The 17679-nt window shown below is 44.2% G+C and overlaps 1 protein-coding gene across 1 annotated transcript in view; it reads left to right on the forward strand.

The window, feature by feature from the left end:
- Positions 1-421: 421 nt before the first annotated feature.
- The window catches only part of PLAC9 (placenta associated 9), a 40915-nt gene continuing 23657 nt past the window's right edge, over positions 422-17679 (forward strand). Inside the window, exon 1 of the mRNA XM_073686014.1 lies at positions 422-705. Within this exon, the coding sequence (XP_073542115.1) occupies positions 621-705 (85 nt within the window). The 5' untranslated portion in view covers positions 422-620. The remainder of the gene's footprint in view (positions 706-17679) is intronic.

Genomic DNA, 17679 nt, shown 5'->3' on the forward strand with positions numbered 1-17679 from the left:
GTGGACCTGATGCCGGTGCTGGCCCTCGCCTCCTCCCCCAGTTCAGAGGACCCATAGCAGCCACGTGTCCTGCCGCCATTGGCGGTATGCCATTGGTAATGATCCAGCCACTGCACATCCACTGCAAACTATTCTAACCTCGACTTTCTACATCATGTCATTAGAAAATAACTGTAAGAAATGAAAACTACCCAAAATACCATCTAAATCTGTGAACTGACTGTTTTCACCTAAAGCAATAGTTCTCTAAGCATGTAGCTCTCCAGCAATTACAAGAGGTTCATGTAAATTCTGAAGTGGTTTTGCTCTAAGGCACAGAGGGAGTTAAAGTGATGGATCTTTTTTTCACCCACTTTTCCTGTAAGGTTAAATGCTGGCCTTTGAATTCCATGCACGCCCTGTGTGTATAAATACAAAGGGGGGTGGTGGGGTGGACTTGGGAGTCTCTCTGGAATTCTGCCAGATTGCTGGATAACTGGGTCTGTGTTAGGCAGTGTAAGAAATACCCTGGCCAACTTTCTGGTACTATTCTTTCGGAGCTCGTACGGTCTTCAGGATAAAGTGACATAGGACATCTTAAGCACCCTGGAGCGGAAACATTTGTGTCTTCTGTCTGCTGGATGAAGCTGGATCATAGTATGAACATGGGCACCATCATTCCTGTTGCATTCCTGCTGCTAGTTGTACTGGACAAAAGCTTGACTGGTAATGTTACACTTGCATGTTTTTTAGAGTCTACGATCCATGTACGATTGATATAATCAAAGCATAGTAATAATAATATTGACGTGTCATTATTCTGATTGTGAGGCTTATGAATAAAAAATGTTTTAAGGAAAAGTGGACTTCCTTGTACATTTGCATGCTGACAATGTTGTGAAGTGTTTTCTGTGACATGTTTGTGCGTCTGAAGAGTGGACTGTGCTAATACATATATAGGCAGCATGATTAGAGCTGCATTAGTACCTGCAGGAGAAAGCAGGACTGGACACACTGCTCTCTACTACATCTGCGATTTTACATGATAACATATTTAAATAACACTTATTTTTAGGACCACGGTATTTCTTTAATATTCCTATTTCTTTAGCGCTGCTGCCATGTCCCACAACTTCACACAGTTTTCTCACAATCTAACTAAAAATATAGAAGTGTGTATGGTAAAGCCATCTGTACAGGAAGCCACTTAGCTTTTAAACACACATATTAAGAAATCTCTGACATGTCATTATTAGTATTGGTCTCCTCACATGAGGCAGAGACACATTTTGGGACCCCTCACACTACAGATCTCAGGTATAACCTTAGCTCTATGTTCCTACTATTCCCCTGATTAAGCATAGTTACGATATATCCAATATCCTATTCCTTCTATAGCCAATCACAAGAGTCTAAAAAGCTAAAATATACTGTAAGTAGATATGTATTCGTCCTAAATGCGGTAGAACTCATTGCACTGTGTTCCTTGGAGGAGACACTTCAGAAAAGCAGACGTTTCACTAGATATCATATTAAGCAGTCATCTGGTTGTGCACTTTTAATAGTATTTTAAGTAAATGCTGGAACTACACTGGAAGAAAAAGGGGAATTTTCTGATAAATTCTGCATGTTTTCTATGTAGACGCGTGCACTAGACAGGTATAAGCAAATATTGCCTTTGATCCTTTCCTACAGTGGGTACGGAAAGTATTCAGACCCCTTTACATTTTTCACTCTTTGTTTCATTGCAGCCATTTGCTAAATTTTATAAAGTTCATTTTTTTTCTCATTAAAGTACACTCTGCACCCCATCTTGACTGAAAAAAACAGAAATGTAGAAATTTTTGCAAATTTATTAAAAAAGAGAAACTGAAATATCACATGGTCATAAGTATTCAGACCCTCTGCTCAGAATTGAGTAGAAGCACCCTTTTGAGCTAGTACAGCCATGAGTCTTCTTGGGAATGATGCAACAAGTTTTTCACACCTGGATTTGGGGATCCTCTGCCATTCTTCCTTGCACATCCTCTCCAGTTCCGTCAGGTTGGATGGTGAACGTTGATGGGCAGCCATTTTCAGGTCTGTCCAGAGATGCTCAATTGGGTTTAGATCAGGGCTCTGGCTGGGCCTGTCAAGAATGGTCACAGAGTTTTTCTGAAGCCACTCCTTTGTTATTTTAGCTGTGTGCTTAGGGTCATTGTCTTGTTGGAAGGTGAACCTTCGGCCAAGTCTGAGATCCAGAGCACTCTGGAAGAGGTTTTCATCAGGATATCTCTGTACCTGGCCGCATTCATGTTTCCTTCAATGGCAACCAGTCGTCCTGTCTCGGCAGCTGAAAAACACACCCATAGCATGATACTGCCACCACCATGTTTCACTGTTGGGATTGTATTGGGCAGGTGATGAGTAGTGCCTGGTTTTCTCCACACATACCCCTTAAAATTATCACCAAAAAGTTCTATCTTTGTCTCATCAGACCAGAGAATCTTATTTCTCATAGTCTGGGAGTCCTTCATGTGTTTTTGAGCAAACTCTATGCGGGCTTTCATATGTCCTGCATTGAGGAGAGGCTTCCGTAGGGCCACTCTGCCATAAAGGCCCGACTGGTGGAGGGCTGCAGTGATAGCTGACTTTGTGGAACTTTCTCCCATCTCCCTACTGCATCTCTGGAGCTCAACCACAGTGATCTTGGGGTTCTTCTTTACCTCTCTCACCAAGGCTCTTTTCCCACGATTGCTCAGTTTGGACGGCCAAGTCTAGGAAGACTTCTGGTGGTCCCATACTTCTTCCATTTAAGGATTATGGAAGCCACTGTGCTCTTAGGAACCTTGGGTAATGCAGAAATTCTTTTGTAACCTTGGCCAGATCTGCGCCCTGCCACAATTCTGTCTCTGAACTCCTTGGGCAGTTGCTTTGAGCTCATGATTCTCATTTGGTCTGACATGCACTGTGAGCTGTAAGGTCTTATATATACAGGTGTGTGCCTTTCCAAATCAAGTCCTATCAGTTTAATTAAACACAGCTGTACTCCAATGAAGGAGTAGAACCATCTCAAGGAGGATCACAAGAAAATGGACAGCATGTGACTTAAATATGAGTGTCTGAGCAAAGGGTCTGGATACTTATGGCCATGTGATATTTCAGTTTTTCTTGTTTAATAAATTTGCAAAAATGTCTATATTTCAGATTTTTTTTCAGTCAAGATGGGGCACAGAGTGTACTTTAATGAGAAAAAAAATAACTTTTTAGAATTTACCAAATGGCTGCAATGAAACAAAGAGTGAAAAATTTAAAGGGGTCTGAAAACTTTCCGTACCCACTGTATATTTACATTGCCAATTACTGTTACAAACAGTTCTAAAGAAGAAAAGTATATATCTTTTTACTCACTTATCTAGCACCATTAATTCGACAGCTTTACAGACACTATCACCACTGTTCCTAGCATGTCTTTGAAGTGTGGGAGGACATAGGAGAAAACCCACGAAAACACAGGGCGAACATACAAACTCCTTGCAGATGTTGTCCTTAATGGGATTTAATCCCAGGACCCCAGTGCTGCAAAGCCACAGTACTAACCACTGAGCCACCGATTATAACAATAATCAGCCACTTTAATCAAGCCTTTAAAGAAAACCCATCATCAGGATTTTATACGCCAAGCTAATGGCATGTATATAAAGGTGTCTTAATGCTGAGTAAATCCTTACCTTTCTTGTAATAATAAATTTGTTTTAGAGTAATACATAGATGAAATTGTACAGTATGTTAGTGAGCCACAGGTGCAGTGCGCGGGCCCTGCAATTCCAGCTCTCCTGCCTCTCCTTAGTCTCTGCCTGCTGCCTGCCTCCTGTCATTGATTGATAGGTCACTGAAAAATGAGTGATATTGAGACAGGAGGTAGACAGAGAGCAACAAAAAGGGAGAGAGGCTGAGGCAGTTGTAAGTGCAGGGCCCGCCCACTGCACTTGTGGCTCATTAACATACAATTTCATCCATGGATTTCTCCATCACAACAAATCAGATTTCTACAAGAAAGGTACACACCTTCCTCGAAAACAGGGCTCTATATTCCTTACAGTGGGACTCACATCTATTAGACATGTATGGCTTATCCTGCTGATTTGTCATTAATGTCTGATATGGGAACAGCCCTTTAACATTATGATTAAGAACATTAGTACTCGAAACGCCTAGGCCTAGTGTGTTTGATTGTATTTGTTCCCTTTTGATATTTTAATAGTTACTAATAAATAATATTTTTATAGTCCTTTCCACAGTGGTGTAACTAGAGACCGATGGGCCCCAGTGGAAGATTTGGACAGGGTTCCCCCCCCCATCTTGGTGTGTATATGTATGTATATATATATATATATGCGTGTGTGTGTATATATATATATATATATATATATATATATATATATATATACAGTATAGACCAAAAGTTTGGACACACCTTCTCATTTAAAGATTTTTCTGTATATTCATGACTATGAAAATTGTACATTCACACTGAAGGCATCAAAACTATGAATTAACACATGTGGAATTATATACTTAACAAAAAAGTGTGAAACAACTGAAAATATGTCTTATATTCTAGGTTCTTCAAAGTAGCCACCTTTTGCTTTGATGACTGCTTTGCACACTTTTGGCATTCTCTAGATGAGCTTCAAGAGGTAGTCACCGGAAATGGTTTTCACTTCACCGGTGTGCCCTGTCAGGTTTAATAAGTGGGATTTCTTGCCTTATAAATGGGGTTGGGACCATCAGTTGTATTGTGCAGAAGTCTGGTGGATACACAGCTGATAGTCCTACTGAATAGACTGTTAGAATATGTATTATGGCAAGAAAAAAGCAGCTAAGTAAAGAAAAACGGGTGGCCATCGTTACTTTAAGAAATGAAGGTCAGTCAGTGCGAAAAATTGGAAAAACGTTGAAAGTGTCCCCAAGTACAGTTGCAAAAACCATTGAGCGCTACAAAGAAACTGGCTCACATGAGGACCGCCCCAGGAAAGGAACACCAAGAGGCACCTCTGCTTCTGAGGATAAGTTTATCCGAGTCACCAGCCTCAGAAATTGCAGGTTAACAGCAGCTCAGATTAGAGACCAGGTCAATGCCACACAGAGTTCTAGCAGCAGACACATCTCTACAACAACTGTTAAAAGGAGACTTTGTGCAGCAGGCCTTCATGGTAAAATAGCTGCTAGGAAACCACTGCTAAGGACAGGCAACAAGCAGAAGAGACTTGTTTGGGCTAAAGAACACAAGAAATGGACATTAGACCAGTGGAAATCTGTGCTTTGGTCTGATGAGTCCAAATTTGAGATCTTTGGTTCCAACCACCGTGTCTTTGTCCGACGCAGAAAAGGTGAACAGATGGACTCTACATGCCTAGTTCCCACCGTGAAGCATGGAGGAGGAGGTGTGATGATGTGGGGGTGCTTTGCTGATGACACTGTTGGGGATTTATTCAAAATTGAAGGCATACTGAACCAGCATGGCTACCACAGAATCTTGCAGCGGCATGCTATTCCATCCGGTTTGCGTTTAGTCGGACCATCATTTGTTTTTCAACAGGACAATGACCCCAAACACACCTCCAGGCTGTGTAAGGGCTATTTGACCAAGGAGGAGATTGATGGGGTGCTACGCCAGATGTCCTGGCTTCCACAGTCACCAGACCTGAACCCAAATGAGATGGTTTGGGGTGAGCTGGACCGCAGAGTGAAGGCAAAAGGGCCAACAAGTGCTAAGCATCTCTGTGAACTCCTTCAAGATTGTTGGAAGACCATTTCCGGTGACTACCTCTTGATGCTCATCAAGAGAATGCCAAGAGTGTGCAAAGCAGTCATCAAAACAAAAGGTGGCTACTTTGAAGAACCTAGAGTATAAGACATATATTCAGTTGTTTCACACTTTTTTGTTAAGTATATAATTCCACATGTGTTAATTCATAGTTTTGATGCCTTCAGTGTGAATGTACAATTTTCATAGTCATGAAAATACAGAAAAATCTTTAAATGAGAAGGTGTGTCCAAACTTTTGGTCTGTACTGTATATATGTATATATATATATATATATATATATATACATATATATATATATATATATATATATATACATATATATATATATATATATATATATATATATATATATGTACACATCTGAACTAACATTCCTTCTGAGGACTAATCCAGCTACATATATTAATCCTGATAGCAGGAGCTAGGCAGGCAGGCTGGGTTTGTGGCAGTGTATACAGCACAAGAGGGTCTATTGAACGTTCTGTCTGATCCTGCTGTTACAGATATCCATAGACATAGCCCCAAATATCAGGGGCCAGGGCTAATTTTTTTTTATCTTAATCCAGATTATTTGCTTAAAAAGCAATCCAGAATACACCATTTTACTTCTCCATTTGCTTGTTAGCACTGCAGAATACAACCAGATCTTTTCCATCATCAGATGTGATCCCATATTACAGCTATAAAAATCCAGAAATTTGTAGTGAACGTGGAAATATTATCCTTCATTTACAGTTTGTAGCAGTGTGTCAGTGAAGCTATTCACACGTGGTCGTTGTGAATAATAGGAAACTACAAGCCTGCTATTTAAAACCGTTGGCATCCGTCAGACGTATCACATATAACTGAGGTACAAATCCGGCCATTTGTAGCGACCGTGGAAAATATTGTCTTCCATTTACAGTTTGTAGCAGTGTGTCAGTGAAGCTATTCACACGTGGTCACTGTGAATAATAGGAAACTACAAGCCCGCTATTTAAAACCGTTGGCGTCCGTCAGACGTATCACATATAACTGAGGTACAAATCCAGCCATTTGTAGTGAGCGTGGAAAATATTGTCTTCCATTTACAGTTTGTAGCAGTGTGTTAGTGAAGCTATTCACACGTGGTCGCTGTGAATAATAGGAAACTACAAGCCCGCTATTTAAAACTGTTGGCGTCCGTTAGACGTATCACATATAACTGCGGTACAAATCCAGCCATTTGTAGCGACCGTGGAAAATATTGTCTTCCATTTAAAATGGGCAAGGCCTGTAGCAATGGACGGGGAAGTGGACATGATGCTGATGGTGAATGCAGAGGCCAAGGCCATGGGAAGCTGAAATTGTGCCACAATAAACCCCCACATCTTGTTGCCCAGCCTTCCTGTCCCAATTGCTAAGGGACCGCAACACACCACTATTGAAACCAGAGCAGTGTCAAAAGGTTGTTGGTTGGATAGCAGATAATGCTTCCAGTCACTTTGCCACTAGCACCACCACCCTGTCTTCCACACAATCAAATCTCAGTAGCTGTGAGTCTGGACCGCCTATTCCTCACCCTGATCCTCCTTCCTCCCATCATGTCGAGTGCCCGGAGGCAATTGATCCCACACTTGGACACTCCGAAGAGCTGTTCACGTTTCCATTTATAGATTTGGGCCTCTCGCCCGGCCAGCTTCAAGCGGGCAAGAGGAGAACACGTGTAGTGATGCCCAAATATTTGAGCAGCCACGGTCACACGAAGGCGACGGTGGGAAAGTGCGATTACTGTCGCAAGAGGTGGATGATGATCATGAGACACAATTGCCAGAAAGTCAAGAGGAGGATCAGGGTGGGGAAGTGGAAGATGAGGTGGTGGACGATGTCACTGACCCAACCTGACAAGGTGACATGCAGAGCGAAGACAGCAGCACACAGGGAGAGGGAGGCATAGCACCACAACAGGCAGGAACAAGTAGTGCGGTGGCTGCAGACACAAGGCGGGCAACCGCTCCCCGGAACACCAACACGAAGGAAGTTGCCAGTTCAACTGTTAGGTCTTCCCGAGTCTGGTTCTTTTTTAAAGACTCTGCAGATAACCCCAAAAAGGCCATTTGCACCATCTACCAGGCCAGCATTGGCAGAGGTAGCAAAACTAGCAGTTTGAGAACCACCAGCATGATCAGGCATATGACAGCAAAGCACCCGACTATGTGGGCCAAACTCCAGGGTCCAGAAACAGTGTCTGCGGGTGACACCACTGGTTGTTCTGCTGTTGTGCATGCACGCCAATCCCCTGCCCATGGCGCATGCGAAGATGGCTCCTGCCTTCCACCTGTCCGTTGTACACTCTCAACTAGCACCATCGGCAACCATGTCCACGTCCCAGCGCAGCGTTCAGTTGTCCCTACCCCAGTCCTTGAAACACAAGTGCAAATATGCAGCCAACGCCCCACAGGCCACACTACTAAATTCACTAATTTCGCGAATGCTTATGCTCGAAATGTTGCCTTTTAGGCTCATGGAGATGGAAGCTTTCTGCAACCTGATGGCGGCGGCCATCCCTCGGTACTCGGTCCACAGCCGTCACTATTTCTCCCGGTGTGCTGTCCCCGCATTACACAAGCACGTGTCCCAGAACATTAGCCATGCCCTCAACAAGGCAGTTACTGGGAAGGTCCATCTAACCACGAACACGTTGACAAGTGCTTGTGGGCAGGGTCGGTACATCTCGCTGATGGCACACTGGGTTAATATAGTGGAAGCCGGGACCCAGTCAGACCCTGGCACGGAACACGTTCTCCCGACGCCGAGGATTGCGGGCCCTGGGTCTATCAGGGTTGCCCTCACATTCTACAGCTCCTACACCTCATCTTCCTCTTCTGCCTCCATCTCCGAAATGACCACATCAGTCAGAAGCTGGAAGCACTGCAGCACTGCCTCGGCCAAGCGGCAACAGGATAATAAGCTTAGGTGACAAACCGCACACTGCTGAAGAGTTGTGGACAGCTCTGAAAGAGCAGGCAGATCTGTGGCTCACACCGCTGAACCTACAGCCAGGCATGGTCGTGTGTGACAATGGCCGGAAACTGGTGGCGGCTCTGAAGCAAGGCGGGCTCACACACGTACCATGCATGGCACATGTGCTTAACCTCGTGGTTCAGCAGTTTCTCAAAACCTACCCAGATCTGCCGGATCAGCTTGCTTACAGCTCACTGACTGGTGTTCGATGTCCCCAGGCATTGGAACTCAACCTTGCAGATGTTGGGAAGGATTTGTGAGCAGCACAGGGCAGTTGTTCAGTACCAGCTTCAAAATATCCGTCGGTATTCAGGTCAGACTCCGCACATAAGAGCTGAGGAGTGGGCATGGATGTCAGACATCTGTGCCGTCCCCAAAAACTTTGAGAACTCCACCAAGATGGTGAGCGGCGATGACGCCATAATTAGCATCACCATCCCGCTTCTCTGTCTTCTGAAACGATCGCTGCTCACAATTAAAGAGGAGGCATTGCAGGCGGAGCACGATGAGATGGTGCAAGGAACTATACAGGGTGATTCCATACAGCCCAGTCTCATCTCATCCCAACGTGAATTGGGTGACAATGAGGATTAGGAGGTGGAAGAACAGGAGCTAGTTTCCTGCGCTATAGACGGTACTACCTGCACAACTGTCATACCGTCTGTTCAGCGTGAATGGCTTGAGGAGAGGGAGGGAGAGGAGGATGAGGAGGTGAGCATGGTCAGTCGTCCTCTTGGTGAGCTTGTAGAGGGGGACACACGGGGCCACTACCATCACGCTATATGCTGGAACTATCTTTTCTTTGCCCAATGCCCCCTCTACTATTAAGGACTGAGACCGGAGTGTGTGCTGTAATGGAGGATTTTCTGTACTCACTGTTACACAGTTCATGGAACCGACACCGACTTCAAGCAAGACAGGAGATCGTAGATCCGGGTTAACAGACTCACTTTTACTGTGCAATTTTTCCATACACGGCTGCAGTATACAGATCAATAGTACCCTACAATTAGATTCCTATAACTAAAGAGAAGTTCTTTAGTTAGTGAAGTACCCTTGGTAATGTGCGTTTCCAGTGTCCCTTCCTGAGACTAAACATCTTCCATGTTTTCTGGGACCTGGCTGAGAAACTCCCCTCTAGGGAAACAGAGGCCTTGCACTGAGCACCTCTTACAGGCCATGAGCCTAGGACATAGCCAGCGTCCAGATTCTGTCTCAAACGTGCCCTCTTTCTGTTCCAATAACTTGTACTAATAAAACACCTCTTCACTGCTGATACTGCTGTTGTAGTCTGCTTTCCTTCCTGCTCAGTCGTCCTCCACACTCCATCTCTCTCTGTGTATGGGAACAGAACCTACCTCGGTTCTGTGCACTCGACCAGGAATGGAATAACTTGGCACAGGTTTCTCCTAACGGCAGGCGTACACTGCCTAATGTTCCTCACTCCTCACTCTCCCCCAACTGTCTGTAACCAGGAAATGATTTTCTATAAAACTGCTCTGATGCTGTAACTCCTCCCAGCTAATGATGTAACCCCTGTATTAACTGCCTAGTGTCTAAGCAATGTAGTGTGCTAAATCCCTATCTCTACTGTATGGTTCACCCTTCTGGGCAGACCTCCCGCATCCCAGGGACGGCCTTAGGCAAAGCCTATAGGAGAACCGGCATACAATAATCGGTCATAGGGATTTCACATAAGAAAGACTTTTATCCCATAAATAACCATCAACACATATTATTAACCCCATCTTCAACTCGACGTCTTCATCACCCAACAGCCCCCTACAAGGACATGGAAATCTTGCCTATTAGCAGTCTGTTACACATGGCTGAGTTTATGTTACGCTGCCTTTCCCGTGACCCTCGCATTCTCCAAATTTTGGGTGACAGTCATCACTGGTTGGTGACAAGGAGTACAGATGAGAGAGACACGAATATGATCCAGCAGAGGCAGGGGAACACTGTCAAGGTTATTGGACAGTTTTCTCAGACCCTTCCATTGCACAGGCCCTGATGTGCGGGGTAGTCTCACAAGGAGGGATAATTTTACAAAGATGCTGAAGGAGTACCTTGCCAACTGTACCAACATCCTCCATGATTCCTCTGTGCCTTATAATTATTGGGTATCCAAGCTGGACACATGGCATGAACTGGCTCTATATGCCTTGGAGTTCCTGGCCTGCTCTGCCGCTAGTGTTTTGTCAGAGCAGGTTTTTAGTGCCGCCGGGGAAATTATAACTGATAGGCGCATCCGCCTATCAACTGATAATGCTGACAGTCTGACTCTTATAAAAATTAACAAGGGCTGGATTGGGCCAGACTTCTCAACATCACCGAATGATAGCAGCGTAACATAAACTCAAATACAGTGTCTTTTTTTTTTGGGAGGTCTATTCCCATGCACCTCTTCACACCCAGACATGGGTATATGTGGTGCCCCTGCTGCGCATTGGTGCCACAGATCCTAGAGGGGTGCATGGACGGATAACTCCACAAGAGGCCCTCATAGCATACACACACCTCCACCTTCCACCTCAGACCACCAGAGGGAGCCCGGATGGGGATATAAATAGGGAAGGTGGAGCTAGGCAGTGCAGTCTGTGAGAGAGTTCCTGCAGTAGATGAGCCTGAGAGAGGTTAGCCTGCAGTGGACCTCAGTCTGTAGAACAATTTCCTCAGGGGACAGAGGTAGTTCCAGTCCCTCTAGAGTGAGTTCAGACTCAAAAGCTCAGTCAGTGAGCCTACGGCGTGCCGACGCCATAAGAGTGGTGAAGAGTAGTGAGGCCTACTGCCAGTGTGAAGCCTAGTGAGGGCCCCAAGCGCACCCGAAGGCAAGTGGAGTAGCGAGCTACGTAGGGGGCAGAGGAGCTTAACCAGCTCACCCCACAACCATATACCGGACACCGGGTCCGCGTCTGCAAGGATCTCTAGGACCAGCAGAAACAACCGGAACCCCTGGCAAACTACATGTCCCAGGAACACCAAAAGCTGACTGTTATACCAGGGTCAGGAGTCACTGAGGCCCAAGAGACCAGGGAGTGTGATCTCCAACAGAAGGCCCTACCACCAGGTCAGCGGGTGCAAGACAGAGACCAAGTTAGGCCTAGCTCCAGGCAGGTCATAAACTTAACAGGAAAAGGCAAGAAACAGGAGGCCCCACACCCGCTCACTGGGGAGAGTCCTGAAATGCACCCTTCACCCTACAGTGCCCTGGACTGTGCCTGAAACACCACCAGTAAAGGTACTGAAGTGAACTGTCGTGTGTGTGCCTATTCTTCCTCTGACCCGGCTGGGTCCCCTCTGTCCTGCATCCCCTCTCCTACGCTGCCCTGAGGCCCCGCTCCACCTGTGGGGAGCCGCACCATCTAAGCTGTCTGACCACCGGCCTCAGAGGACTGTAGCAGCGCTGGTGATCCTCACCAGACACCACAGGTGGCGTCACAAACTCTTTCCTACCCCATTCCTCCTTTACCCCCTTTTTTAAGAGTGACCCCAGGGTATGGCCTCGGGAGCCGGCCACCGCGGCATCCCCCAAAACTAACAGCAAGGCCCGGGCGCAGAGTCGTCCCCATCCCCTGGGCGCGTCATATACACTCCCTGATTTTGTCTATTTGCTGTTGTCCTCCTCTTTCTCCTCATCCTCCACCACCATATCACAACCGTATCTACCATATCACCATGTGTACGTCTCTTGCAAGGGGCATTGGAGTGCCTCCAAATTTTTGGCAGCCCTTCATTCACTGCATGGGGAATAACAGTATGGGAGACACACTTCCTAATAATGGGAACATTTTTTTCATGAGGCCCTCCTTTACGTCTCTTGCAAGGGGCATTGGAAGGTCTCCAAATTATTGGCAGCCTTTGCATTCACTTCATAGGCACTAACAGTATGGGAGACCCACTTCCTAATAATGGGAACATTTTTTTAATAAGGCCCTTCTCGACGTCTCTTCCAAGGGGCATTGGAACGCGTCCAAATTTTTGGCAGCCGTTGCAGTCACTGCATACGCAAGAACAGTATGGGAGACTCGCTCCTTTATAATGGGAACACGTTGTTACGGAAGCGCACCTCTGTGTCTTCAAATTGGTATTGGGGTATTTCTCAAATGTAAGCAGCCATTGTACTCACTGCATATACAATAACTGTATAGCAGAACCGCTCCTTTCTAATGGGAACATTTTGTTACTGAGGCCCTCTTCTATGTGTCTATAAATTTTTATTGGGGTTTTTCCCAAATTTAGGCAGCCCTTGCAGTCACTGCATGGGCAATACCACTATAAGAGACCCACTCCTCTATATAATGGGAACATTTTTTTAACTGAGGCCCTCCTCTGTCTCTTCAAAGGGGTATTGGGGTGCGTCCAAATTTTTGGCAGCCCTTGCAGTCACTACATACGCAATAACAGTAAAGGAGACCCACTCTTTAATAATGGGAACAACAAAGCATAGCCAGTTGATGGCTCTCTAACAATAGTAAGGGCCGCCTGATGTTCCTATAAAAATAGACTTTGTGACTTTAAGAGTCCCTCCTTCATAAATGAAACAGGATGTGTCTGATCATGTCTCACACACCACATGGGATGATAAGGTAGTAAAATGTTTAAATGACATTACGGGTAAATGTATTTTTCACCGTTGAAAGCAATGCAAAAGTACAAAAATGCATCAAAAACGCTACGTTTGAAGGAGCATTTTTGTTTTTTGGTTATTTATTTTACTTTATATACAAGACATTACCCTGGAAAGGATGTTCCTTAACATTTTTCACAGGAAAATTCATTTTCGTTTTATTTTTGTATGTTTTATTGTGACTCCGTAAAAGTGGCGTAATACTCTGACAACATTGTTCACAGCAGTGACCTGGGAGTTAGAAATGCTTCCATGGGTCTTCCCCATGCTGTTCCCATGTAATTTGAGCACTGTTCCCATCGATTTAGGCCCCCTGCAGACCGGGGGGCCACCGGAAAAATGCTTGAGTTTCCCATGGACTTACATTGGGCTCGTTACTCCGACCGAGCACTCTAGCATTCCAATTTGCCTGAGCATTTTAGTGCTCTCTCATCACTACTAATGACATATCAGGGGAGGGGCTTGATGGTCATGGGGACCAGTATGATTGTGTGTGGTGTATGAGGTTGTATGTATTGAGTGTATGGATATCATTCTTTTTTTGTTGATAATTCTTTTCTATGTAACTACATAATATAGATCTAGAGTCAGTAGTATATTGACCTGGCTTCAGTGGACATTGATGATAATTATTACATCACTTATGTATATGAACTCCCAATACTATTTCCAGTTTTTAAAGACACTTTTTTCAAGCAGATGTACAGGAAAAAGGCTGCATCTTTCCAGAAAACCATGATTTTTCTGCAGGACAATGCTCCATCACAGCATGGAAGTCTCCACTGCTCGACTGCCCCTTCATCACCTGACCTAAACCCTATTGAGAACTTGTGGGCCCTTCTTACACAAGAGATTTACGGTGAAGAACATGAAGAACAGGCGCCTCTCTGATCAGTGTATGAGGGCTATGGTTGGTAAGAAACTGACAGACTCCATGGATGGAAGGATCATGACTGTTCGGCCACATTCACATGTTCATTATTTTACATCAGTATTTATAAGCCAAACCAGGAGTGGAACAATGAGAGGAAAAGTATAATAGAAACATGTCACCACTTCTGAATTTTTTACCCACTCCTGGTTTTGGTTTACTAATACTGAGGTAAAATACTGACCAAATACTGAACGTGTGAACGTGGCCTTTCTGAAAAGAAGGGCGGCTATATTGGTAACTGAGATTTTTTGGAAATGTTAGAAATATATGTTGTACATTTTGAGTTGTTTGATTATTCTCACTGTATCAGATTAAAATAAACAATTAAGATGAAAAATGTATGTTTTTCATTTAGTTACTTAATAATTATGTACATTAATGGTTGCCCAATAATTTTGCACAAATAGATATTCTCCTAAGAAAGTCAAAACCTCATCTTAACTTTCTTAAATATTCAGGATTCAGGTTTATCAAGTATTACAAAAAGAAGGTAGGTGGGGGTCTTTGTTACAGATTTTTCATTCTAAACTCTTCTAGTCAAGGGCAGCATGTACTGTACACATGGATCCCCTTAGTTAAAGCAAGCAAAGAAAGACCCATGTAATCCACTAACCATGTATCCAGAATAATCATTCTATGTGTGTGATGAACTGCTGTTACCTTCAATCAGTTAAATGATAAGTTTTAGCCAACTCTAATACTCCAGCTGTTCCCTAACTGGCTGGGGAGTGGGAGAATAGTAGGCCAGTGGGAGCTGTGAGGCTAACACTAAGCAATTTATAATGTCATTAGTTAAGTGCTTTACATTCAAAACATAATTTTGCTAAATATTTAATAATTGATAAATATTTGACAATGAATAATTGTTTTGTATTCAATGAAGTCACACAATGATCACAGGTTTACCTCCAGCAAAAACGTAAAGGCTTTTTCCACTACATACCGTACTTTTTAAATTAAAAATGGGTCTATGGTGGTTTAAAAACAAGAAAGAACAGACACTTGCTTATTGGATTCCCGTCACTCCTTCGAACCACTGTCTGGATCCTCCGCCAGTCTCCTCATTTCCTTTTCTAGCGAGGGATGTTAGGTAACTGCTTCAGCCAATCAGCAGCCTCTGTGGAAGACCCCGTTACAGCGGTAGTATGGTTTCAGCAAATAAATGTTATTTTTTGTACGATGACAAGGTACACAATTTTCCAGTATACTTTATATATCAATTCTCCACAATTGTTTTGGTTACTTTCAGAGGACATAAATCCCTCCTGCATGTGCAGATTTTTACCTACTAAAAGGTAGTGTTAAGGTTTCCACTTAATTATGGCAAGCAGAGCTCTTGTGAAAAAACTGTAGGGAGCATTTTTTTATATAAAGTACCTATTTTAAAATTCTATGGCTTTACATAATAAACAGTGTGGTAGTTCTGCTCACTCGGCTGCACATAGAACATAACAAAAACATAACGTATGGCAAAGTCTTTGTTGGTACGGGAATCCGCTTGCTTCAGGAACAATCAACACAAGGTCCAGCTTTCTTTAACACAGAAGCACAGCTCCAGAGCTTGCACCTCCAGACCCACCAACTCTGAAATGCTCTAGAAGCTGGATATTAATCCTCTGGATTCCTCCCACTCTACAGCTGTTCAATCTTCCTAGCACTAAACATGGCTGATTAACCCCTGTCATAACTAAAAACTATCACTGAAAAAAAGCTGGGTGTATTGGTGAATGACAAGCTCACGTTTGGTGGCCAGTGTCAGGCAGCTGCTGCAAAGGCAAATAAAATAATGGGATGCAGAGGCATAGATGCTCATGAGGAGAACATAATTTTACCTCTATACAAGTCACTAGTGCGACCACACTTAGAATACTGTGTACAGTTCTGGTCTCCGGTGTATAAGAAAGACATAGCTGAACTAGAGAGGGTGCAGAGAAGAGCGACCAAGATTATTAGAGGACTGGGGGGTCTGCAATACCAAGACCGGTTATTACACTTGGGGTTATTTTGTTTGGAAAAACGAAGGCTTAGGGGTGGTCTTATTACCATGTACAAATATATGAGGGGACAGTACAAAGACCTTTCTACTGATCTTTTTACTCTGAAGCCTGAGACGGGGACAAGGGGGCATCTTCTACGTCTGGAGGAAAGAAGGTTTAATCATAATCACAGACGCGGATTCTTTACTGTAAGCAGTGAGACTATGGAAGTCTCTGCCGCATGATGTTGTAATGAGTGATTCACTACTAAAATTTAACAATGGCCTTGATGCCTTTCTTGAAAACTATAATATTACAGGTTATATATTCTAGATTCCTTGATAGGGCGTTGATCCAAGGAACTAGTCTGATTGTCGTATGGAGTCGGGAAGGAATTTTTTTCCCGCAATGTGGAGCTTAGTGTTTGCCACATGTTTTTTTTTTGCCTTCCTCTGGATCAACATGTTAGGCTGTGGGTTGAACTAGATGGACTTAGTTTTCCTTCAACCTTAAAAACTATGTTACTATGTATGTTACTTAGTGTGCTGGATGATTTTTTCTAGGTTTATATTACTGAAGCTAACAACCTCAGTGCTACCTATTTCCCCTCTAGTACTTTGCCAGTGACTTTGTCACATATTCCCCCCTCTGCCCAGAGCCAGGGGTTTTGGCACCTTCAGTCACCAAACAGGGAAGTTTAGACAGGGCATCTGCATTGCCGTGCAGCTTCCCAGGCCTGGGTTCCACATGAAAGTTGAAGTATTGTAGCCCTGAATTTCAACTCTTGGAATGCCATCTCTGTTTCAAGAGACCACTTGGCTATTGCCGTCTTCATGCCCTTAAGAAGGTCGGTCAGGGGTGCGGCTGTCATGACGAAATTTGGGATACACCGCTAATAGTATCCCACCATTCCTAGAAATTCCTGAACCTGTCTCTTGGAGACCGGTTTTGGACAATTTTGGATTGCCTCCACCTTATTCCTTTGTGGCTTTACTTCGACTCTTCCGACGAAGGAACCCAAGTATTTTCCCTTCTTGTTCCCCATGGTACACTTTTTTGGGTTTATGGTAAACCCCCCTCCTCCAGCATGGGTTGGACCTTCTGCAGATGACTTCCCCAATCCAGTCTGAATATCACAATGTTGTTGAGGTATGCTGCAACGTATTTTTTGTAAGGGGCTAAGATCCGGTTCATGGCCCTCCAGGAGGTAGCTGGGTCTCTTTGCAGCTCAAATGGGTTTCTGGTATACTCGAAGCAACCATCAGGTGTAAAAGAGGCCGTCATCTCCTTGGCACCCTAAGAGATGAGGATTTGCTAATAACCTTTCGTTAGATCCAGGGAGGTGATGTATCTGGCTGACCCTAGC

Source organism: Phyllobates terribilis, unplaced genomic scaffold (genome assembly GCF_046119375.1).
Source record: "Phyllobates terribilis strain yellow unplaced genomic scaffold, ASM4611937v1 Scaffold_5__5_contigs__length_657084704, whole genome shotgun sequence".
NCBI classification, from domain to species: Eukaryota; Metazoa; Chordata; class Amphibia; order Anura; family Dendrobatidae; genus Phyllobates; species Phyllobates terribilis.